The 25069-nt window shown below is 36.8% G+C and overlaps 1 protein-coding gene across 1 annotated transcript in view; it reads left to right on the forward strand.

The window, feature by feature from the left end:
* TLL1 (tolloid like 1) overlaps window positions 1-21036 on the forward strand; it is a 317935-nt gene extending 296899 nt beyond the window's left edge. Inside the window, exons 19-21 of the mRNA XM_040251329.1 lie at window positions 2416-2629; window positions 16453-16703; window positions 17874-21036. Of these exons, the coding sequence (XP_040107263.1) occupies window positions 2416-2629; window positions 16453-16703; window positions 17874-18008 (600 nt within the window). The 3' untranslated portion in view covers window positions 18009-21036. The remainder of the gene's footprint in view (window positions 1-2415; window positions 2630-16452; window positions 16704-17873) is intronic.
* Window positions 21037-25069: the final 4033 nt, after the last annotated feature.

The raw sequence follows: 25069 nt of genomic DNA on the forward strand, positions 1-25069 counted from the left end.
ATGTAAAACATTTGTGTGCAAAATTTTATACTGCAGGGATTGTAGCAAAATTAATACATTTTCACACTTATTTTATATTTTCTCCAACTTATTTTTTAGGTTTGCTCTTTGCACTTAGGTAGGAGTAATGGTTTATTTCTTGAACACATGATGAGGAAATGAAAAAGCTTTAATTGGCAGTCACAAATAACCTAGAATTCCTAGAATTATTAATAGTTTGGACAATTATTATTTTCAGCCCATCTCAATTAAACTCTCTGTTGTTGAATTTAATATTATATATTTAATAAACTTTTAACAATTTGCTAACACCTACACATAAAAAAGCATACTAAAATTTGTAATACTCCAAATATTAAAATAAGTGTAGTATTGCTCTGAAAAGTTAATTTAAAATAATCTATCCTGAAGACATATTAGTATTTTCTAATAATATGGGTTGTAAGACCCAAATAAATACATGATGAAAAACCCCTTTAATGTATTCTATTAAGGTTTACTATATTTAATTTTTTTGAAAATACTTACTTTTAAAATTATGAGATTTTCTTTTTATTTTAAATGCTCAATGGTATGATGATGTTCAACAGTTTATGATCATCAGCATCAGAAGGAATCACATTTTAAATATAATTGTTTAAAATTTTCTAATGCATTAAGAATAAATTCAGAATAAAATATCATTTTGCTATTATAGTCTGTCTAATTTCTGGAGTAGACTTAATTGCAATAGTAGAATTAGTTGCAATAGTCAAATAGAATTTCACGTGATATTATTGCATTGTTTTCCTCATTATGTTTCCTAGACTTTATATTCTATTGATTTCACACCCCTTTTCAATAATGTGCTAGATGGATTAAATCATTTGCAAACCCTGAACATATTTTTTCAATTAATTAATTAATTTTAATTGGAGGATAATTACTTTTCAATACTGTGATGGTTTTTGCCATACATCAACACGAATCGGTCACAGGTATATATGTGCCCCCCCCATCCTGAGGTCCCCTCCCACCTCTCACCTCCCTCCCCACCCTATCCCTCTAGGTTGTCCCAGAGCACCAGCTTTGGATGCCCTGCTTCACGCATGGAACTTACGCCGGTCATCTATTTTATATATAGTAATATACATGTTTCAATGCTATTCTCCCAAATCATCCCACCCTTGCCATTTCCCACTGAGTTCAAAAGTCTGTTCTTTACAGCTGTGTCTCCTTTGCTGTCCTGCATGTAGGATTGTCAGTACTGTCTTTAGCAAAACAACTAATCTCAAAAATATACAAGCAACTCCTGCAGCTCAATTCCAGAAAAATAAACGACCCAATCAAAAAATGGGCCAAAGAACTAAATAGACATTTCTCCAAAGAAGACATACGGATGGCTAACAAACACATGAAAAGATGCTCAACATCACTCATTATTAGAGAAATGCAAATCAAAACCACAATGAGGTACCACTTCACGCCAGTCAGAATGTCTGCGATCCAAAAATCTGCAAGCAATAAATGCTGGAGAGGGTGTGGAGAGAAGGGAACCCTCCTACAGTGTTGGTGAGAATGCAAACTAGTACAGCCACTATGGAGAACAGTGTGGAGATTCCTTAAAAAATTGCAAATAGAACTGCCTTATGACCCAGCAATCCCACTGCTGGGCATACACACCAAGGAAACCAGAATTGAAAGAGACACATGTACCCCAATGTTCATTGCAGCACTGTTTCTAATAGCCAGGACATGGAAACAACCTAGATGTCCATCAGCAGATGAATGGATAAGAAAGCAGTGGTACATATACACAATGGAGTATTACTCAGCCGTTAAAAAGAATACATTTGAATCAGTTCTGATGAGATGGATGAAACTGGAGCCGATTATACAGAGTGAAGTAAGCCAGAAATAAAAACACCAATACAGTATACTAACACATATATATGGAATTTAGAAAGATAGCAATGATGACCCTGTATGCAGGACAGTAAAAAAGACACAGATGTGTATAGCGGACTTTTGGACTCAGAGGGAGAGGGAGAGGGTGAGATGATTTGGGAGAATGGCATTGAAACATGTATAATATCATGTAAGAATCGAATCGCCAGTCTATGTCCGATGCAGGATACGGCACGCTTGGGGCTGGTACATGGGGATGACCCAGAGAGATGTTGTGGGGAGGGGGTGGGAGGGGGGTTCATGTTTGGGAACGCATGTACACCCGTGGTGGATTCATGTCAATGTATGGCAAAACCAATACAGAATTGTAAAGTAAAATAAAAAATAAATTTAAAAATTACTTATTAAAAAAATTCCTTGTATATGCATTAATATACAATATTTGTCTTTCTTTTTCTGCTGCAAAGAAAAGAACCCATTTTGAGTGATATGTGGCTTTATAAATTTTCTTTTTTTCTTTCTTAATAGGCCTTTACTGAATTTGAGATTGAGCAGCATCAAGAATGTGCTTATGATCACTTGGAAGTATATGATGGAGAAACAGATAAATCACCAGTTCTTGGACGACTGTGTGGGAACAAGATACCAGAGCCCCTTGTGGCTACTGGAAATAACATGTTTGTTCGGTTTGTCTCTGATGCATCTGTTCAAAGAAAAGGTTTTCAAGCCGCACATTCTACAGGTGAGTAAATTCGGTGATGCTTCTCTTTTCTGAGTAAGTACCAAGTTTCTCTTCTAGTGAAGGCAGGGTATTTCTAACAGGATCAAAAGAAATCCCACTGAAACATTGTATGAAATGTTTGAGAACCATGTAGCAACCTATCTAAACATCTTTGTAGTTGTTTAGTCACTAAGTTGTGCCTTACTCTTTGTGATCCCATGGTCTCTTCTGTCCATGGGATTTTCCAGGCAAGAATACTGGAGTGGGTTGCCATTTTCTTCTCCAGGGGATATTCTCAACGCAGGGATGGAACCTGCATCTCCTGCCTTGGCAGGCAGCTTCTTTACTGCTGAGCCAAAAGGGAAGTCCTATCTTTGTAGCTCAATATTCAAAAAACTAAGATCATGGCATCTCGTCCCATTACTTCATGGCAAATAGATGGGGAAACAATGGAAACAGTGACAGACTTTATCTTCTTGGACTCCAAAATCACTGCAGATGGTGACTGCAGCCATGAAATTAAAAGATGCTTGCTCCTTGGAAGAAGAGCTATGACCAACCTAAACAGCATATTAAAAAGCAGAGACATTACTTTGCCAACAAAGGTCCATCTAGTCAAAGCTATGGTTTTTCCAGTAGTCATGTATGGTTGTGAGAGTTGGATTGTAAAGAAAGCTGAGCGCTGAAGAATTGATGCTTTTGAACTGTGGTGCTGGAGAAAACTCTTGAGAGTCCCTTGGACTCCAAGGAGATCAAACCAGTCAATCCTAAAGGAAATCAGTCCTGAATATTTATTGGAAGGACTGATGCTGAAGCAGAAGCTCCAATACTGTGGCCACCTTATGGGAAGAACTGATTCATTGGAAAATACCCTGATGCTGGGAAAGATTGAAGGCAGGAGGAGAAGGGGATGACAGAGGATGAGAAGGTTGGATTGAATCACTGACTCAGTGGACATGAGTTTGAGCAAGGTCCAGGAGTTGGTGAAGGACGGGGAAGCCTGGCGTGCTGCAGTCCATGATGTTGCAAAGAGTCGTACACAACTGAGCTACTGAACTGAAACTGGAGCTGGATCTTTGTAGCTGTTGCAGTAACTAAAAGAAACACAGTAGTTCGATCTGATTCACAATCAAGAACTGAGCTATCGGGGAAGCCCCAAAGATCAAGAAAATTATCTCTTAATGTTTATAAGGTGTATTCCATGTTAATTTTGGCAATTTGATTTATGTATTTAATAGGTAGAATCTGTAGCTTGAAATTGAAAAATTTTGTTTTTGCTAAAATCCTACGTGATTAGCTAACTTTCACATTAATATTTTTATCAATGTGGTATGATCAAGAACTACCTTAAATATTTATATGGTATATTATATGTTAACTTTAGAAATTCAGTTTATATGTTATATATAACAGATAGAAATCTATAGCTAGAAATTCAAAAATTTTGTTATTGCTAAAATCCTAAAGAGTGACTAAAAGTTTTTACTTTACCTGCTAGCTAATTTTCACATTAATATATTTTTGTGATTCAAATTTTGAATTCAACTCTCTGTTTACAGAGCCTAACTTTTCCCTTTTTATTTGGTATGCAATACGATCTTTTTCCTAACCCTAATCCCTAATTTGACCCTTACAGGTTTCAGCTATAATGGAAGTTTTTAAGAAATAAAATATAATTTAGACAAATATGAAAAATTTTAGGCAAAAATGTAAAATAACTGTTTTAATTTGGAGCAAATTTAACAATATATTCCATAAAGTGCAGTGAGTGTCCTTTAAAATCCTTCAGTTCAAATATACACTCACTGAAGTCGCTCAGCTTATAGCGACACCTGGTGCCAGGCTCAGTGCCTTCACTGCTGAGACCCGAGGAGAGATCTGCAGCTTCCGTCGTGTCCAACGCTTTGCCACCCTCTGCACCATAGCCAGGGTATTCTCCAGGCAAGAATACTGGAGTGGGTTGCTGTGCCCTCCTCCACGGGATTTTCCCGACCCAGGGATTGAACCCCAGTCTCTGACATCTACTGCTTTGGCAGGCGGGTTCTTTACCAGGAGCGCTCCCTCTTGGTGTAAAACAGTCTTGTTTGTCATGCTTTCTCTTTTTTAAGAATTTATTTATTTTAATTGGAGGCTAATTACTTTACAATATTGTATTGGTTTTGCCATACATCAACATGAATCCGCCACGGGGTACTCGTGTTCCCCATCCTCTCTGGGTCATCCCAGTGCACCAGCCCCAAGCATCCTGTATCCTGCATTGAACCTGGACTGGCGATTCGATTCATATATGATATTACACATGTTTCAATGCCATTCTCCCAAATCATCCCACCCTCTCCCTCTCCCACAGAGTCCAAAAGACTGTTCTATACATCTGTGTCTCTTTTGCTGTCTCGCATACAGGGTTATCGCTACCATCTTTCTAAATTCCATATATATGTGTTAGTATACTGTATTGGTGTTTTTCTTTCTGTCATGCTCTCTTGATTATTGTTTTTTCCTTTCACTTTTATTCTATTTTAGAAATGATAACTTTATTCTATTGCTCAATTTTATTTTCCACTCTAGTATATTCTGCTATGAGCATTAAATTTATATTGAAGTCTATTTGTAAGAAAATGGATTCTATCTGATTCATGCTAGTGATGACTGAACTCAAAAATAATACAATGTTATTATTTCTCATGATTAATATAAATATTCTGGTTTGAGAAAAATCTTTCATGGATTAAAAATATTCCATATTAATGAACTTTTTATGCCTTGACATTTACTCTTTAAATACTTTCCTGATAACTTGTCACATGTTGAAGGAATAGAAAAATTGAAATCTCATTACTTGATCAATATTTTTCTGACATTATAGTGTTAATGGCATAATTTTAAAAATAATCCTGGCTGTCACATTTTCTAAGAATGGAATGTAAAAATATGCTTCAAAACTCTTGAAACAGCTGATATAATATCTTCAATTTACTCACCTATAAATTCCTCTTCAAGTCAGTTCAGTCGCTCAGTTGTGTCTGGCTCTTTGTGACCCCATGAATTGCAGCACACCAGGCCTCCCTGTCCATCACAAACTCCCAGAGTTCACCCAAACTCATGTCCATCGAGTCAGTGATGCCATCCAGCCATCTCATCCTCTGTCGTCCCCTTCTCCTCCTGCCCCCAATCCCTCCCAGTGTCAGAGTCTTTTCCAATGAGTCAACTCTTCGCATGAGGTGGCCAAAGTATTAGAGTTTCAGCTTTAGTATCAGTCACTTACTTTTATAGTTTCTCTTTTTATCTTTACCTTTACCTTAAACCTCAGGTTTTCTTGCAGCTATAAAACTCCATGACTCCTTAATTTACATGGCTTCTGCTATAGATGCTATTTCTGTGTATGTACCATTAAGAATTCATTGAAGTGAACTTGCTCAGCCATGTCCAACTCTTTGCAATCCCATGGACTGTAGCCTACCAGGCTCCATTCATGAGATTTCCAGGCAAGAATACTGGAGTGAGTTGCCTTTCCTTTTCCAGAGGATCTTCCCAACCCAGGGATCAAACCCAGGTCTCCCACATTGCAGGCAGATGCTTTACCGTCTGAGCCACCACATTATCACAGAGATCATATATTGAAATCCAACGGTATACATAGCATGCACTTGATATTTCAGGCACATACATACACTTAACAACTACATACATTGAACTCTCAAAAGAGCTATATGATGTAGGAATTATCTTTCTCTTCAGATAAAGAAATTTAAAATCTATGAGATTAATTGGCAACAATTTCTAAAATTATATTTCATCCTAATTCTGTGTCCAAAGCTCATGTACTTTCTACTATGGTATATTTTCTCTAAACATAAGTATTTTGGACTAGGAAGAAAACCAATACAAAACTGGATAACTGTTAATTGAAACAATATGTAGAGATTGAATGCTTCCTTATACAAATCCTCTGTCCAAAGTAACCAACAGGCTAGTTTCATTTTTACATTACTGTTCATTCCATATCCATTCAAATACCCATGTGAGCAGCCTCACTATTATTTTGTAGGCAAAACATGCCTTGGATATTGTTTGATTCAGTCCTGTCATCTCAGAAATGAGGTTTCTAAGGCTAAAACTTAATGACAGCCAAAGTAGCACAAAAAAATAACAGGTGGAACTAGAATCCTCTCCCAACTCCTACTCACCTGTGCTCTTGTCAAAAATTTTGGCATTATCTGTTTCTTTCTCTTCTTCATGCGTAAATTTTTGCTCTCACTTAACTAGTCATCTTTGAATTTTGGGGGTAGATTTATTTTTTACTGGTACTCTCAAGTAGCCATACCTGCTGAAATATTAGGTACTGATTATTATTTATTTCTTTGAAAGCTTTCTCTTTAACTAGTTTATTTCACAGTCTTTCATCAGATATTTATTTGGTACTTGCTTTAAATACACACTGTAGAGTATTAATAATTCATAGCAAAACAAATGGGAATTTTATGGGAACTTATGAGAAAATAATAAGAGACCCTGGTTCAATTCCTGGGTTGGGAAGATCCACCAGAGAAGGGATAGGCTACCCACTCCAGTATTTTGGGGCTTCCCTTGTGGCTCAGCTGGTAAAGAATCTACCTACAATGCAGGAGACCTGGGTTTGATCCCTGGGTTGGGAAGATCTCCTGGAAAATGAAAAGACTACCCACTCCAGTATTCTGGCCTGGAGAATTCCATGGACCATGTAGTCCAGGGTTGAAAGAGTCGGACACGACTGAGCGACTTTCACTTCACTTCATGAGAAAATAGGGGCTTCCCTGGTGGCTCAGCATAAAGAAAATGCCTGCCAATGCAGGAGATGCAAGTTTGATCCCTGGGTCAGAAATATCCCCTGGAGAAGGAAATGGCCACCCACTCCAGTATTCTTGCCTGGAGAATCCCATGGACAGAGGAACCTGGCGTACTATAGTCCATGGGGTAGCAAAAAGTTGGACACAATTTAGCAACTAAACAAGAATAATGACAATGAGAAAAATAGAAGCAATATCTACCTTTTGACAGTTATCGTCTGAGAAGTGAAATTTAAGATTTGCGATGGGTTTCTGTTAAGACAGTCCAGTCCAATACTACATTTGTCAAATTTGCTAAATGTATAAGGCATTTATTCATTATTTACTGCTGTCTAGAATACATGTAACTATTATTAATGGACCCTGGATATACATTTTAATTTGCTTGAATAAATTTATATTTCTATATAAAATTTTAATTATATCCACAAGGAAAGTTTCTAACACTATGAATTTTGAAATTAGATGAATAGAAATATTAATGTTGCTTTATGGTTTTCTTTCCTTTTTTTTTTTTTTTTTACAAGTAATACATTCCAAATCCATGGGAAATGGACTTTATTGAAAAAGGTGCCATTTTCCTCTGAAGGTGGGTTCAAATTCTAAGTCCAAATTTATTTTAATCAGGTAAAAGAAATGGTATTATGCCAGACTTAAAAAAACTATTGAAGAAAAAACTTTTTCATTAAAAAAAGTATCCTCTGTATTCTCTCAGAAGATAAGGCTATAGTACAGGAAAAGAGGAAAAGTGTGGAAGAAAATATTTTAAAACACTGCATGTCTGGCAGGACATTTTTCTGCAGCATAAAGCATCATCATACTTGTCAATGAAATTTAAAAATCAAATAACATATTATTCAGCACCTTTGAAATTATGTTGATAAAACTAAATTATATTTCTATGCCTACTAAAAGCATTTATTGGTCAGATTACAGGCCCTCATAGGAACTTAACCAGGAAAACCATGTATTAGCCTATAGCTCTGGAGAAGGCAATGGCACCCCACTTCAGTACTCTTGCCTGGAAAATCCCATGGACGGAGGAGCCTGGAAGGCTGCAGTCCATGGGGTCTCTGAGGGTCAGACACGACTGAGCGACTTCACTTTCACTTTTCACTTTCATGCATTGGAGAAGGAAATGGCAACCCGCTCCAGTGTTCTTGCCTGGAGAATCCCAGGGACAGGGGAGCCTGGTGGGCTGCCGTCTGTGGGGTCGCACAGGGTCGGACACAATGACTTAGCAGCAGCAGCAGCATCCTATAGCTCTTCATCTAGATCCTATCACTTGAGTACTGTGTATAATCCCTACTTTAGAAATGAAGTGGGGGACAAAATCCCACAGCTGATGACTAGCAGAATTTAGATTTGTATCCAGGCTATTTGGCTGTAGAGTTTTGTCACAGGGCGAGGACAATAATTCTTGGAGTTAGGGATAAAAGAAGCACCATTGTGGAAAAGGAAGGATGCTTAGTTTCCAGTCTGTAGGACTTAAGAGATAGTTCCCAAGACTGATCAGATTTCCAGCTTTCCAGAGAAAGTGGTTATAAGCACACATGGGACCTATATCAATAGATTGTGCAAGACACTCATCCTCAAACTGGAAGACAAAGGGACAATTATTTATTTATTTAAATTGGAGGCTAATTACTTACAATATTGTATTGGTTTTGCCATACATTTATTTATTTATTTTTATTTAAATTTAATTATTTTTAACTGGAGTATAATTACTTTACAAGGTTGTGTTGGTTTCTGCCATATATCAATGTGAATCAGCCATAGGTATGTATACTAAGTCGCCTCCCTCTCAAACTTCCCCCCCATCTCCCACCCCATCCTACCCCTCTAGGTTGTCAGTGTACCAGTTTAGAACTCTCTGCATCATACAGCAAATTTCCACTGGGTATCTAATTTTATATATAGCAATGTATATATTTCAATGTTTCTCTCAATAGCTCCAGTCAGTTTTCTATGTCTGCATCTCCATTGCTGCCCTGCAGAGAGTTTCATCAGTACTATCTTTCTAGATTCTATATATATGCATTAGAATACAATATTTGTTTTTCTCTTTATGACTTCACTTTACTATTGTAAATAGTGCTGCAATGAACAGTAGGGTACATGTGTCTTTTTCAATTATGGTTTCCTCAGAGTATATATGCCCAGTAGTGGGATTGTTGGATCATGTGGTAGTTTTATTCCTAGTTTGTTAAAGGAATCTCTATACTATTCTCCATAGTGGTTATAAATCAGTTTGCATTCCCACCAACAGTGCAAGAAGGTTCCCTTTTCTCCACACCTTCTCCAGCGTTTATTGTTTATAGATATTTTCATGATTGTCATTCTGACCAGTGTGAGATGATACCTCATGGCAATTTTGATTTGTATTTCTCTAATAATGAGCCATGTTGAGCATCTTTTTGTGTGTTTTTAGCCATCTGTATGTCTTCTTTGGAGAAATATCTGTTTAGTTCTGCCCAGTTTTTGATTGGGTTGTTTGTTTTTCTGGTACTGAGCTGAATGAGCTGCTTGTAAACTTTGGAGATTAATTCTCTGCCAGTTGTTTTGTTTGCTGTTTTTTCTCCCATTCTGAGGGTGGTCTTTTTGCCTTGTTTATAGATTCCTTCACTGTGCAAAACCTTTTAAGTTTAATTGAATTTCATTTATTTATTTTTGTTTTTGCTTCCATTACTGTAGAATATGGTCATAGAGGAACTTGCTGTGATTTATGTCAAAGAGTATTCTGCCTATATTTTCCTCTAAGAGTTTTATAATTTCTGGTCTTACATTTAGGTCTTTAACCCATTTTGAGTTTATTTTTGTGTATGGTGTTAGGAAGTGTTCTAATTTCATTCTTTTATACATAGTTGTTATCATTTAACATTATGTAGAAGGCATTCTCATGACTAAAACACTAGCTGGAAGTTTTTGCCTCCATAGTCATACCAAGGTCTCTGAGTGTGCAGTTGTATGTGGCAATGCCCAGAGTTTTTGGCTGAGCCTATTTGTATTCAGACACATCTGAAGAGGGTTCCATCTTGGGGATTCAGAAACATTTTGTTAGTTAAAATCACCAAACCACAATGTGGGTAAACCATATACCAATCTGAAAAAAATTAAGTAAGAGTTTTAGCTATCCTAATTCACCCTCACAAGGTGCTGCCAAGGACTGTCTGGTCACAGAAGACCACACCAGGGTTAAAATTGTGTTTCAATAACCATTGGTTTATCTGTCCAAATCTTTCCACATTGTATTTTTGTTTCTGTTCTTTCCCAACTCTTCCCACTTTTGGGGGGACTTCCCAGTTTTCGTAATGAAATTTCTGCTTCCCAGTAACCTCTCAGTCATTGCAAATAAGGGCAGAATGAAACTCTAATTTCTCCTGGCACTTTCCATAGCACTTCCTTTGTCTCCCTGTGCCCAGTCATGCTTGTATGTGTAATTTGTTGGAGGAGACTATAGGCTTCCTCTACTTTTATCTATTCTCTTTGTTGTTGTTCAGTTACTAGGTCATATCTGACTCTGTGAACCCATGGACTGCAGCATGCCAGGCTCTTCTGTTCTCCACAATCTATTTCCTGGAGTTTGCTCAAACTGATGTTCATTGAGTCAGTGATGCTAACTATCTCATCCTCTGCCACCCTCTTCTCCTTTTGCCTGCAATCTTTTCCAGCATCAAGATCTTTTCCAATGAGCCAGCTTTTCACATCATGTGGCCAAAGTACTGTAGTTTCAGCTTCAGCATCATCACTTCCAATGAATATTTAGGGCTGATTTCCTTTAGATAGACTGGTTTGATCTCCTTGAAGTCCAAGGGACACTCAAGAGTCTTCTCCAACACCACAGTTCGAAAACATCAATCCTTTGGCCTTCTTTATGGTTCAGCTCTCACATCTGTACATGACTACTGGAAAAACCATAGGTTTGACTATAAGGACCTTTGTTGGCAAAGTAATGTCTCTGCTTTTTAATATGCTGTCTAGCTTGGCCATAGCTTTTCTTCCAAGGAGCAAGCGTCTTTTCATTTCATGGCTGCAGTCACCATCTGCAGTTATTTTGGAGTCCAGGAAAATAAAATTTGTCACTGTTTCCATTTTTTCCCCCATCTATTTGCCAGGAAGTGATGGGACCACGCTGGGCTGGAAGAAGCACAAGCTAGAATCAAGATTGCCGGGAAAAATATCAATAACCTCAGATAGGCAGATGACACCACCCTTATGGCAGAAAGCGAAAAGGAACTAAAAGGCCTCTTGATGAAAGTGAAAGTGGAGAGTAAAAAAGTTGGCTCAAAGCTCACCATTCAAGAAAAGAAGATCATGGAATCTGGTCCCATCACTTCATGGGAAATAGATGGGGAAACAGTGGAAACAGTGTCAGACTTTAATTTTCTGGGCTCCAAAATCACTGCAGATGGTGACTGCAGCCATGAAATTAAAAGACGCTTACTCCTTGGAAGAAAAGTTATGACCAACCTAGATACTGACTGAACTGACTGAACTGAACTGAACTGATGGGACCACGTGCCATGATCTTAGTGTTTTGAATGTTGATTTTCAAGCCAGCTTTTTCACTCTCCTCTTTCACCATCATTAAAAGATTCTTTAGTACCCCCTTCAGTTCAGTTCAGTCACTCAGTTGCATCCAACTCTTTGCAACCTCATGGACTACAGCAGGCCAGGCTTCCCTGGCCATCACCAACCCCCAGAGTTTACTCAAACCCATGTCCATTGAGTCAGTGATGCCATCCAACTATCTTATCCTCCGTCATCCCCTTTTCCTCCCACCTTCAATACTTCCCAGATCAGGGTTTTTTCCAAGGAGTCAGTTCTTCACATCAGGTGGCCAAATATTGGAGTTTCAGCTTCAGCATCGGTCCTTCCAATGAAGATTCTGGACTGATTTCCTTTAGGATAGACTGGTTGAATCTCCTTGCTGTCTAAGGGACTCTCAAGAGTCTTTTTTCTTTATATTCCAACTCTCCCATCCATACATGACTACTGGAAAAACCATAGCTTTGACTAGATGGAGCTTTGTCAGCCAAGTAATGTCTCTGCTTTTTAATATGCTGTCTTCTTTGGTCATAGCTTTTCTTCCAAGGTGCAAGCATCTTTTCATTTCATGGCTGCAGTCACCACCTGCAGTGATTATGGAGCCCCCGAAAATAAAGTCTCTCACTGTTTCCATTGTTTCCCCGTCTATGGGACCAGATGCCGTGATCTTGTTTTCTGAATGTTGAGTTTTAAGCCAACTTTTTCATTTGCATAGCTGAAATTGTTGATATTTCTGCCGGCAGTCTTAATACCAGCTTGTGATTCATCCAGCCCAGGATTTCGCATGATGTACTTAGCCTATAAGTTAAATAAGCAGAGTGATAATACACAGCCTTGACATACTCCTTTCCTAATTTTGAACCAGTCTATTGTTCCATGTCTGATTCCAACTGTTGCTTTTTGATCTGCATACAGGTTTCTCAGGAGACAGGTAAGGTGGTCTGTTACTTCCATTTCTTTATGAATTTACCACAGTTTGTTGTGATCCACACATCCAAAGGCTTTAATGTATTTAATTAAGCAGAAGTAGATGTTTTTCTGGAACTCCCTTGCTTTCTCCATGATCCAAAGAAGGTTGACATTTGATCTCTAGTTCCTCTATGTGTTTTTTAAACCCAACTTGTACATCTGAAAAGTCTGAGTTCATGTACTCCTGAAACCTAGCTTGAAGAATTTTGAGCATAACCTTGCTAGCATATGACATGAGCACAAGTTTACAATAGTTTGAACATTCATTTCCTCTCTAGTCATTGTAAAATTTGGGGGCCCAGGCTACAAAGAGTAATTTTTGAAAACTTTCATTCTCTAAAATACATTAACTGTAAATTTTATGCAGGTATATATTATATTTGTTATATTTACCTCTTATGACAGAAGTAGTAACTGGTAAATCATATGTTTATTAATATCTCTCTGAAAAAGAATCCCTTGTGGCTCAGCTGGTAAAGAATCTGCCTGCAATGTGGGAGACCTGGGTTCGATCCCTGGGTTGGAAAGATCCCCTGGAGAAGGGAAAGGCTACCCACTCCAGTATTCTGGCCTGGAGAATTCCATGAACTATATAGTCCATGGGGTCGCAAAGAGTCGGACATGACTGCGCGACTTTCATTCATTCACTCTGAAAAAGCTGTGAAAAGAGCATTTTTTTTTTGTTTGTTAAACACACAAGTTATAACTCATAATGTTCTGGAACTACAAGATTAACTACAATTTATGAGGGGTGTACATTATTCCAAATCAAGTTAGATAAGTATTTCAACCTAAATAAAGTAATACTGGTCTGTATATTCTATGTAGAGAGTTCTATATGGCACATATACACATACAGGATTTTTATATTATTGATTCTTTTAGTTATTTCTTATTACTTTGGCTTCTGGGTTCTTAAACTATTTAGATTTAACTTGAACACTGACCTTCTTGTCCTTGAAAACAGTTATTTAAGAGTGAAAACAATATAATTTATAACAATAAAAAATATTCACTGAGAGCTACTATACGTTATTTTTCAGTCACTCAATCGTGTCTGACTCTTTGTGACCCCATGGACTAGAGCACACCAGGCTTCCTTGTTTTTCACTATCTCCCAGAGTTTGCCTTAACTCATGTCCATTGAAAGATATACCCATGTGAATGCAGAGTTCCAAAGAATAGCAAGGAGAGATAAGAAAGCCTTCTTAAGTGAACAATGCAAAGTAATAGAGGAAAACAATAAAATGGGAATGACTAGAGACCAATTGAAGAAAATTAGAGATCCCAAGGGAACATTTCATGCAAAGACAGCCTCAATAAAGAACAGAAACAATATGATCCTAACAGAAGCAGAAGATATTAATAAAAGGTGGCAAGAATACACAGAAGAACTATAGAAAAAAAGGTCTTTATGACCTGGACAGCCATTATGGTGTGATCACTCACCTAGAGCCAGAAATCCTAGAGTGTGAAGTTAAGTAGGCCTTAGGAAGCATTACTACAAACAAAACTAGTGGAGGTGATGGAATTCCATCTAGACTGTTTCAAATCCTAAAAGATGATGCTGTAAAAGTGCTGCACTCAGTATGTCAGCAAATTTGGGAAACTCAGCAATGGGCTCAGGACAGGAAAAGTTCAGTTTTCATTTCAATCCCAAAGAAGGATCATGCCAAAGAATGTTCAAACTACCTCACAATTGCACTCACTTTACATGCTAGCAAAGTAATGCTCAAAATCCTCCAAGCTAGGCTTTAACAGTACGTGAACCAAGAAATTCCAGATGTACAAGCTGGATTTAGAAAAGGCAGAGGAATCAGAGATCAAATTGCCAACATCCATTCGAATCATAGAAAAAGCAAGGGAATTCCAGAAAAACATCTGCTTCATTGATTATGACAAAGCCTTTGACTGCATGGATCACAACAAAGTTTGGAAAGTTCTTAAAGAGATGGGAATATCAGACCACCTTACCTGCCTCTTGAAAAACCTGTATGCAGGTTGAGTAGCAGCAGTTGGAACCAGACACGGAACAACAGTTTGGTTCAAATTTAGAAAGGAGTAAGTCAAAACTATATACTGTCACCCTGCTTATTTAACTTATATGTAGAGTATATCATGCAAAATGCCAGGCTAGATGAAGCACAAGCTGGAATCAAGATTGCCAGGAGAAGTATCAATAACCTCAAATATGCAGATGATACTACCCTAATGGAAGAAAGCAAAGGGGAACTAAAGAGCTTCTCGATGAAGGTAAAAGAGGAGAGTGGAAAGGCTGGCTTGAAAATCCAGCATTCATAAAACTAATGGCATCCAATCCCATCATTTCATGCAAATAGATGGGGGAAAAATGGAAACAGTGACAGGGTTTATTTTCTTGGACTCTAAGATAACTACAGATGGTGATGGCAGGGATGAAATTAAAAGATGCTTCCTCCTTGGAAGAAAAGCTATGACCAACCTAGACAGTGTATTAATAAGCAGAGACATCACTTTGCTAACAAAGTTTCGAATAGTCAAAGCTATGGTTTTTCTAGTAGTTATGTACAGATGTGAGAGTTGGACCATAAAGAAGTCTCAGTGGTGAGGAATTAATGCTTTTGAATAGTGGTCCTAGAGAAGACTCTTGAGAGTCCCTTGGCAGCAAGGAGATCAAACCAGTAAATCCTGAAGGAAGTCAACCCTGAATATTCATTGGAACTACTGATGCTAAAACTGAAGCTCCAATACTCTGGCCATCTGATGGGAAGACCTGACTCATTGGAAAAGACCCTGATGCTGGGAAAGATTGAAGGCAGGAGGAGAAAGGGGTGACAGTGGATGAGATGATTGGATGGCATCATTGATTCGATGGATGTGAGTTTAAGCAAACTCCAGGAGATAGTGAAGGACAGGGAAGACTGGCGTGTTGCAATCCATGGGTTTGCAAAGTCAGACATGACTAGCGAATGAACAACAAGAAATGCCCATTGAGTTGGTGATGCCATCCAACCATCTCATCCTCTGCTGCCCCCTTTTTCTCCTGCCTTCAGTCTTTCCCAACATCAGAGTCTTTTCCAACGAGTTGGCTCTTCACATCAGGTGGCCAAAGCACTGGAGTTTCAACTTCAGCATTCAGGGTTGATTCACTTTAGGATTGACTGGTTACTATATGGCAGGTACTGATTTAAGTGATCTTCATGTGTTAATTAAATCCTCAAAGCCCGCTAAGATTGGTACTATTGTTGTCATCTGCACTTTATCTTATGTATCAGAGAAGTGATGTCACTTATCCAAAGTCACTGAACTAGTAAGTGTGAAGCCGAAATACCAAACCCAGCCTACCAAACTTAGGGCCTATCAATATCCACTACGTCATTGGAATCTTCAAATATGGGAAGCATAACTGACCATGGAAATGAATACAGAAGTTAGAGAGTGGTTATACTACACTAAAAGAGAAATTGGAATTGTTAAAGCTCATTGAGCTCACTTATCTCATTTTTATTCCTTGGGCAGAGTGTGGTGGCAGACTGAAAGTGGAATCAAAACCCAGAGATCTGTACTCACATGCTCAGTTTGGTGATAACAACTACCCAGGACAAGTTGATTGTGAATGGCTCTTAGTGTCAGAACGGGGCTCTCGACTCGAATTATCCTTCCAGATTTTTGAAGTGGAAGAAGAAGCTGACTGTGGCTATGACTACGTTGAGCTCTTTGATGGTCTTGATTCAACAGCAGTGGGGCTTGGTCGATTCTGTGGATCAGGGGTAAATACAGTACCAACAGGATACCATAGACATGATAAAAATACCGATAAATTGGTGATTCAATATATGTAAGATGTGTAAGTCAGCAATGCTTTTACAAAAAAATGTGGCATCATATTATTAATGGCTTGATAAGTTATAACATATCTCTTCCCTTCTCTATTGCTAGTGAATTTGCTCAATAACATCGAACAAGACAGATGAATTCAGTAACTATAATTCTTGTTACTGTCCACATTCTAACTTTTTAAATTCATGCTTTAAATTGTGCACTAAATATTTAATTATCTAAAAGCAATATACCTTAACACACACCATGACAGCTTTGAAAACTTCTAAATTAAAGCATAGACGAAAAAGAATATGCACCATTCAAATTGAGAGTCCCCTCTCAACAATACACATGATAAGTGGCAGGATCTGCCACCAGTGTGGAGGTTTAGCCTATTGAATGTTGCTCCATTGCAGTGTGCCCAGGACACAGTACCAAAAATAGGTTAGAGGGCATCAACGTGACAAATAAGAAAAAGGAAAGCTTAAGGGTTTCTCAATTCCCCCAGGATTCAGCACATTAATATAAAATGTTCTTCTGAATACATATTTTGTTCTAAAGCTTTAGTTCCATTTTTCAAATGTCTACCAATAACTATTACTTAAATAATACTGAATTTGAATAATATTGAACTCCTGTCCAAATTACAACTGAAATGAAACAAAAGTGCTTCTCAGTACTTAGATTACTAAAACAAGAAGGAATAGACAATTTGGATGCTGGAAGTTGCTCTGCCTGAGAGCAGCTTCTGAAATAATTTTAATGTCTCTTTTTTCTCTCTGAGCTTCACTTTAATTATTTGTAAATCAAAGGGACTTGGTTTAAAATTTTGGAGAAAAACGCCAAGTTCCAGAACTTGGAAGCAGACTTAATTATGTTCAAAGCTCAGCTATATCCCTGATCAACTTTGTGATCTTGAGCACATCATCTATTCTCTGAAACTCAAGCTTTCTCACCTGTAAAATAAAGTCACTCTTATTTACTTTTCAAGGTTATTGGGAGGATTCAATTTTATACCAAATTTCCAAATATGAATTACATCGAAGAAAAAATAATTCATTTTATTGTTTGTTTTTGTTTGTGTGTCTTTGTTTGTCTTTGTTTGTTTTTGTCTTCAGCCACCAGAAGAAATCTATTCAACTGGTGATACAGTTTTAATTCATTTTCATACTGATGACACAATCAGCAAGAAAGGATTTCATATAAGATACAAAAGCATCAGATATCCAGATTCCCCACATACCAAAAAATAACCAAAACCTCCATCAGAACATAAAAGAATGTGTATAATGCAGAGAAGATGTATTTCCTTTTTAAATGAAGATTTTAGCACAAATGTTTCATATGAGTTTAAGCAAAAGAAAATTGCAAGACCAGAATTATCTCTGCACTACAAGAGAAGTTTCCAGCCAACCCTGATGAGCATTACCAGGATATTTGAACTCCATTCTTGACAGTAAAAATATAAATAAAGATGGTGAAAGAGCATCGTGATTCAAAGAAGACTTCACAATTTGTTCACAGCACAACACAGATGCTTCACAATTCAAATAGTTCCTTTCAAGGTCTGTGACCCTGCAGAATGTTCTTTTTGACAATTTCTCAATATATGGGAGAAATAAAATGATCTTACAGGTTATAAACTGGAAAACCCTCTCCTCAAATCTTAGGATAATTGCTTTGACTGTGCATCTTGAAGACAGTGTAAACCAGATCCATATAAGTTGTGAAGTGGAAGTCTTTTAAGGGTGGTTTATACTTTAAATATGGGTATGACCAGTGTTTGGAAACTGGAATATTTCAGCTTCATTATTTTCCCTTGCAGGCTAAATTTACCTCTTTGAAACATAAACAATCTTGAAACCATTTCATTTTCCTGACCTTTGACAAGTTTGAAATGTCAGTAGTGTCTATCATTTAGTTAATTTTAGACATAATTTTATTTAAGTGCTGGAAAATGCCCAGTTTATCGGTAAACTCAATTCTTTCAGTGAGAAATGCTGCCTTTTCACACCAAATTCAAGAAACCTCATGATGTCTTATGAACTTGGTGAGATAATTCCCAACAGGTGTGAACAGGATCATTTTAAAGTGACTGCCTAGATGGCTCATGCTCAAGTTCTACTGCTGCTATTCTTCCTTTTGTTGTTGATCTGTTGTAGCTGTTAATGTTGATGTTGTCAAGGTTAATTTTTTTTTTTAATGAAATGAAGTGGGTAAGCCTTGTTAGAACTGAAAATTTTCTTTTTCTTCGTAGAATTCAGGTTTTTAAAATGTATGTTGGAAAAAAAAAATCTGTTTCTGAAAGACTTTCTATGGTGCTATTCCATAAACATTTTTTTTAAACTAAGTTTTTGACCTTTGAGCCAACCACCTGTAGACTACAAATGTTCTCTGGGTGGCTGGTAGCACTTGAAGACTAAAGACTTGCTAAATGTATCAAAAGTATGTCATTGCAAGGGTAGCACTTGTCCTGTGGAACAACTCCTTACAATGCCTTAGAATTATTGTGAATGATTGAGCAGATCCTCCTAAGAGACACACCTTTTTTTGAAAAGTTGATTATAGTAGTATATGTTAGCTAGCATCTCTATGAGGAAAATTAATTTCTGTGACTGAGGTCTTTAGATATAAATATGGTGACCTACTTTTATTATAGAAAAATTAATTTTCTGCTTTGAAGCCAAGATTTTTTTTAATGTTAATGTATGATATGATTGTCTGAATGAGTGAAGCTACAAGAAGATGAAAAGTAGTGGGTGGCTGAAAAGTTTAAATTTACGTGCCAAGTTCTACTAGAATCCTGTTTGAAGAGCAACTTTCATAAGCTGTTTCATGGACAAATAATGGGAATTTCTCATTATTATCTATCTCATTTTAAAAAAGGCTCCTTCCTTCAGAGAAACTCTATTTTGATATTTTTTTATGTTGATATAGATTGCTGTATGAAGTAGCTTTGGTTCTGTTGTCTGTCCATGAACATTCAATATTTAATAAAATTGAAAATCTTTCATTTTACAAGATTAAACTATACACATAGATTTAGCTTGTTTTTTTTCCATTGTTGCCTTGAAAATCTTTTCTTGTGTATGAATTGTATTATGTAAATACATTTTTAAAAACAATCTTTTGATCTCATGGAACATTACTTTGGAAATGTATAAATATTGCCTGCAATATAAGGAGCTTTTTATTGGAGCTGATTTATTCCAGTAACTTATATATTTTTTTCACCAATCTCCAGTGACCCAAAATATTAGGAATAGGAAAGAGAGGAGAAAAGAAGAAACATTTAAACCTGGTATACTACGCTGTGCCCAGCCCAGTACTAAACACATACACTAGCTCTTTTAACTTCAGGCCACCCTTTGAGAGCTGTGGTGATGGTCTCATTTTATGGTTTAGGAACTGAGGCTCAAGGAAAGAATATAATGTTCCCAGGGTTACAGTGTAAAGTTAGATGTTAAAACTCAAATTGTCTGATATAAAACTCTGTGCTTATTCTAAAAATGTAGTAGAATCAATTTTGACATATATACATATATATATGGTAGATATATTTTTATGCTGAAACTTTCCATGTAAAGTCAGTTTTAGAGGTGAATTGCAGTAGAACTTTCAGAATAAACTTGGTTACTTTCAGTAATAGCATGACAATTAAAATATCACCTGTAGATATCTTTAAGAACCACAGTTAATGCTAGAAATTTAAGAAACCAAAAAAGCTACTGTATCGTTTAGAGTTAGTAACTATGGGCCTTTTGTTAAAATAAGTACATTAAATTATTTTATCTGATGTGATAGGGAGAATGTAGTGTTTTTAAGAAATACTGTGGATATTGTTCTGGTTGATATCTTATAAGGCCTCAATGAGCTGCCCTCACACAACTGGGAAGTAAAGTATTTAGAAGGCACACTCAAAGAGGTTGTCATAACTTAGGTCTTCAATGGGAACATTAATTTTTTTATTGTACCTTTGTATGATATCTGCTCACCGCATATTATTTTTATATTAATTCAACTTTGGCTTAGGTGTATTGTTAAATTCAAACACAAACAGCTTCATTGTTATTGTGGTAATAATGGTTAGTTACTGTTCTAGGCATTTTATTAGCTTTTGTAAATTTATTTTCAACCTTTGCATCAACTTCTACATTAGTCTTGGTTGCATTAATACTGTCTATTTGCTGAAGTTCTAACTCCTATACAATCCTCACTGACTCTACATATAAAATCTGCTCCCACTTAATATGATTTTATTAAATTATTTTTAAAAGTCAATTTTGAATATTACTCTAGTTATTTAGAAGATCATGACTTAATATAACTGCACAAACAATATTTTTAAAGAAATATATGAGAAACAGCAGCTCTATTTCCAAAATCCCTAAATGTCCTCTGCTTGTACTGACTGAATTTTTGCTACCTTGCATTAGTTTCAGTATACCACAATATCAGATTCAAATTCTGTTCAATTTTGTTTTAAATATGTTAGTCTTTCATTTGATTATTTTTTTTCTATTTTTGGTAATAAGCCTCAAATAATGAAATTTTATTCTCATATGTAGAAAATCTCTGAAAGCATTTATTATTCTTCACAAGGGTAAATTTTTTAAAAAGAAGTATTGAATTATCAGTTTGTTTAAAATTGGTAAACTACAACCATGTGCAAATTAAAAAGAACTTTCAATTAAAACAATTATCAAAATGTTTGGAAATTTTATTTAACTATACTTTTATTTAGCAAGAATATTTTGGATAAAGGAAAATCTATAATACCATTTATTAAATCCACCATGGGAGGAAGAAAACAGGAAAAATAAATTACCATGTAAAGATATGTAACTTGACCTGCAGGGATGCTTTTTGTTTGATAAGAAAAAAATAGGTAATATGACCTTATCACAAAGATAGAAAAGGTGCTTTATGAGTGCATTTTTACATTGGTGCATAGTAAATGGTTATAATGAATACTTTTTTAGTCTTTTATTTTTATTGTTATAAAATTGACAAATTTTGTCATTAGCTTAGGAAATGAAAAGCCTGGCTGCTATACATGGTAATTTATTATTAGTCTCCAAACTTTGTTTTGACATGTACTTTTTAAATTGTCCAGCTTTGAACCTACGTTCTTTTCACTCCCTGCCAGTGTACTCAAACTGAATTCAGGCTTACCATGTAATTCTAGTCAATGCCATGACATCTCCCTGGTGCAGAGGTCAATGCATGGTTATTTCAAACACTTTTTAAGACCCTGACCCTGTCTCATATATATAATCCCCCTCTCATCCAATATTTTGAATAAAAAGTCAATGCAATAAATCTCAACTTCTAACTTTGGAAGATATGTAGGTAGAAATATACTTTGGTTAAAGGCTATGAAAACAGAAGCAAGCACTAAATATGTATCATGAGACATGGAGATAGAAGGAACTGGCAGCTGGGTCTTCTCTTGCTTTTACTGAAGTGGCAGGAGGGCTCTATTTAAAGGAGTGGCATTAAAACTATTTAAACATGAGAACACCTGAAAAGGACAAATAGAGTGAAAGGATTATAGATAATGAGGCTTAAATAAGTCAATCTATCCTAAAACAATAATGAGTGGACATTCCTTAGAGAGGTATAATTAAAAATTAAATTACAGAAAAATTTCTCAAAGGAATATAACAAATTTGTTAAAGTCACTTTTATACCACTCCATGTCTATTAGTTGTGTTTGAATTTCATGGGAATAAAGATTCTCTTATAATAATTTTTGTTATTTTTGTACCAAAATACATAGATATTTATTTCAGTTTAATACAGTCACTCAGTAATGTCTGACACTTTATGATCCCATGGACTGCAGCAGGCCAGGCTTCCCTGGTCATCACCAACTCCAGAGCTTACTCAAAACTCATGTATATCCAGTCAGTAATACCATCCAATCAACTCATCCTCTGTCATCCCCTTCTCCTCCTGCCTTCAATTTTTCCCAGCATCAGGGTCTTTACCAATCAGTCAGTTCTTCGCATCAGGTGGCCAAAGTATTGGAGTTTCAGCTTCAGCATCAATCCTTACAATGAATATTCAGGACTGATCTCCTTTAGGATGGACTGGTTGGATCTCCTTGCAGTCCAAGGACTCTCAAGAATCCTCTCCAACACTAAAATTCAAAAGCATCAATTATTCAGTGCTCAGATTTCTTTGTAGTCTAACTCTCACATCCATACATGACTACTGAAAAAACCATAGCTTTGACTAGAAGGACCTTTGCAGCAAAAATAATGTCTCTGCTTTTTTTTTAATATAAATTTATTTATTCTGCTTTTTAATGTGCTAAGTTGGTCATAACTTTTCTTCCAAGAAGCAAGTGTCTCTTAATTTCATGGCTGCAATCAACATCTGCAGTAATTTTGGAGTCCCCCAAAATAAAGTCTGTTACTGTTTCCATTGTTTCCCCATCTGTTTGCCATGAAGTGATGGGAACATATGCTATCATCTTAGTTTTCTGAATGTTGAGTTGTATGGCAACTTTTTCACTCTCCACTTTCACTTTCATCAAGAGGTTCTTTAGTGCTTCTTCACTTTCTGCCATAAAAGTGGTTTCATCTGCATATCTGAGGTCATTGATATTTCACCCAGCAATCTTGATTCCAGCTTGTGCTTCATCCAGTTCAACACTTCTCATGAAGTACTCTGCATATAAGTTAAATAAGCAGGGTGACAATATACAGCCTTGACCTACTCCTTTCCTGATTTGGAACCAGTCTGTTGTACCATGCCCAATTCTAATTGTTGCTTCTTAACCTGAATACAAGAAAAGTTATGACCAACCTAGATAGCATACTCAAAAGCAGAGACATTACATTGCCGACTAAGGTCCGTCTAGTCAAGGCTATGGTTTTTCCAGTGGTCATGTATGGATATGAGAATTGGACTGTGAAGAAGGCTGAGTGCCGAAGAATTGATGCGTTTGAACTGTGGTGTTGGAGAAGACTCTTGAGGGTCCCTTGGACTGCAAGGAGATCCAACCAGTCCATTCTGAAGGAGATCAACCCTGGGATTTCTTTGGAAGGAATGATGCTAAAGCTGAAACTCCAGTACTTTGGCCACCTCATGCGAAGAGTTGACTCATTGGAAAAGACTCTGATGCTGGGAGGGATTGGCGCAGGAGGAAAAGGAGACGACAGAGGATGAGATGGCTGGATGACATCACTGACTTGATGGACGTGAATCTGAGTGAACTCTGGGAGTTGGTGATGGACAGGGAGGCCTGGTGTGCTGCAATTCATAGGGTCACAAACAGTCGGAAACGACTGAGTGACTGAACTGAACTGGACTGAACTGAACCTGAATATAGATTTTTCAGGAGACACGTGAGGTGGTCTGGTATTCCCATCTCTTGAAGAATTTTCTGCAGTTTGTTTTGATCCACACAGTCAAAGATTTTGCCATAATCAGTGAAGAAGAAGTAGATGTTTTTCTGGAACTCTCTTGCTTTATTTATGATCCAGTAGATGTTGGCAGTTTGATCTCTGGTTCCTCTGCCTTTTCTAAATTCAGCTTGCACATCTGGAAGTTCACATATTGTTGAAGCCTGTCTTGAAGAATTTTGAGCATTACTTGCTAGAATGTGAGATGATTAAAATTGTGCAGTAGTCAAACAATCTTTGGCATTGCCTTTCTTTGGGATTGGAATGAAAATTGACCCATTCCAGTCCTGTGGCCACTGCTGAGTTTTCCAAACTTGCAGGCATATTGAGTGCAGAACTTTAACAGCATTATCTTATAGGATTTGAAATAGCTCAACTGGAATTCCATCAGTTCCACTAGCTTTGTTTGTAGTGATGCTTGATAAGGCATCTTAACTTCGCATTCCAGGATGTCTGGCTCTAGGAAAGTGATCACACCATCATGGTTATCTGGGTCATGAAGATGTTTTTTTGTATAGTTCTTCTGTGTATTCTTGTAACCTCTTCTAAATATCTTCTGCTTCTCTTAGTTCCATACCATGTCTGTCCTTTATTGTGCCCATCTTTGCATGAAATGTTCCCTTGATATCTCTAATTTTCTTGAAGAGATCTCTACTCTTTCCCATTCTATTGTTTTCTTCTGCTTCTTTGCATTGATCATTGAGGAAGGCTTTCTTATCCCTCCTGCTATTCTTTGGAACTCTGCATTCAAATGGTTATATCTTTCCTTTTCTCCTTTGCCTTTCACTTTTCTTCTTTTTCTCAGCTATTTGTAAAGCCTCCTCAGACAACCATTTTGCCTTTTTGCATTTCTTTTTCTTTGGGATGATCTTGATCACTGCCTCCTGTACCATGTCATG

This window comes from Oryx dammah, unplaced genomic scaffold (assembly GCF_014754425.2).
Source record: "Oryx dammah isolate SB20612 unplaced genomic scaffold, SCBI_Odam_1.1 HiC_scaffold_12, whole genome shotgun sequence".
Classification (NCBI taxonomy): Eukaryota; Metazoa; Chordata; class Mammalia; order Artiodactyla; family Bovidae; genus Oryx; species Oryx dammah.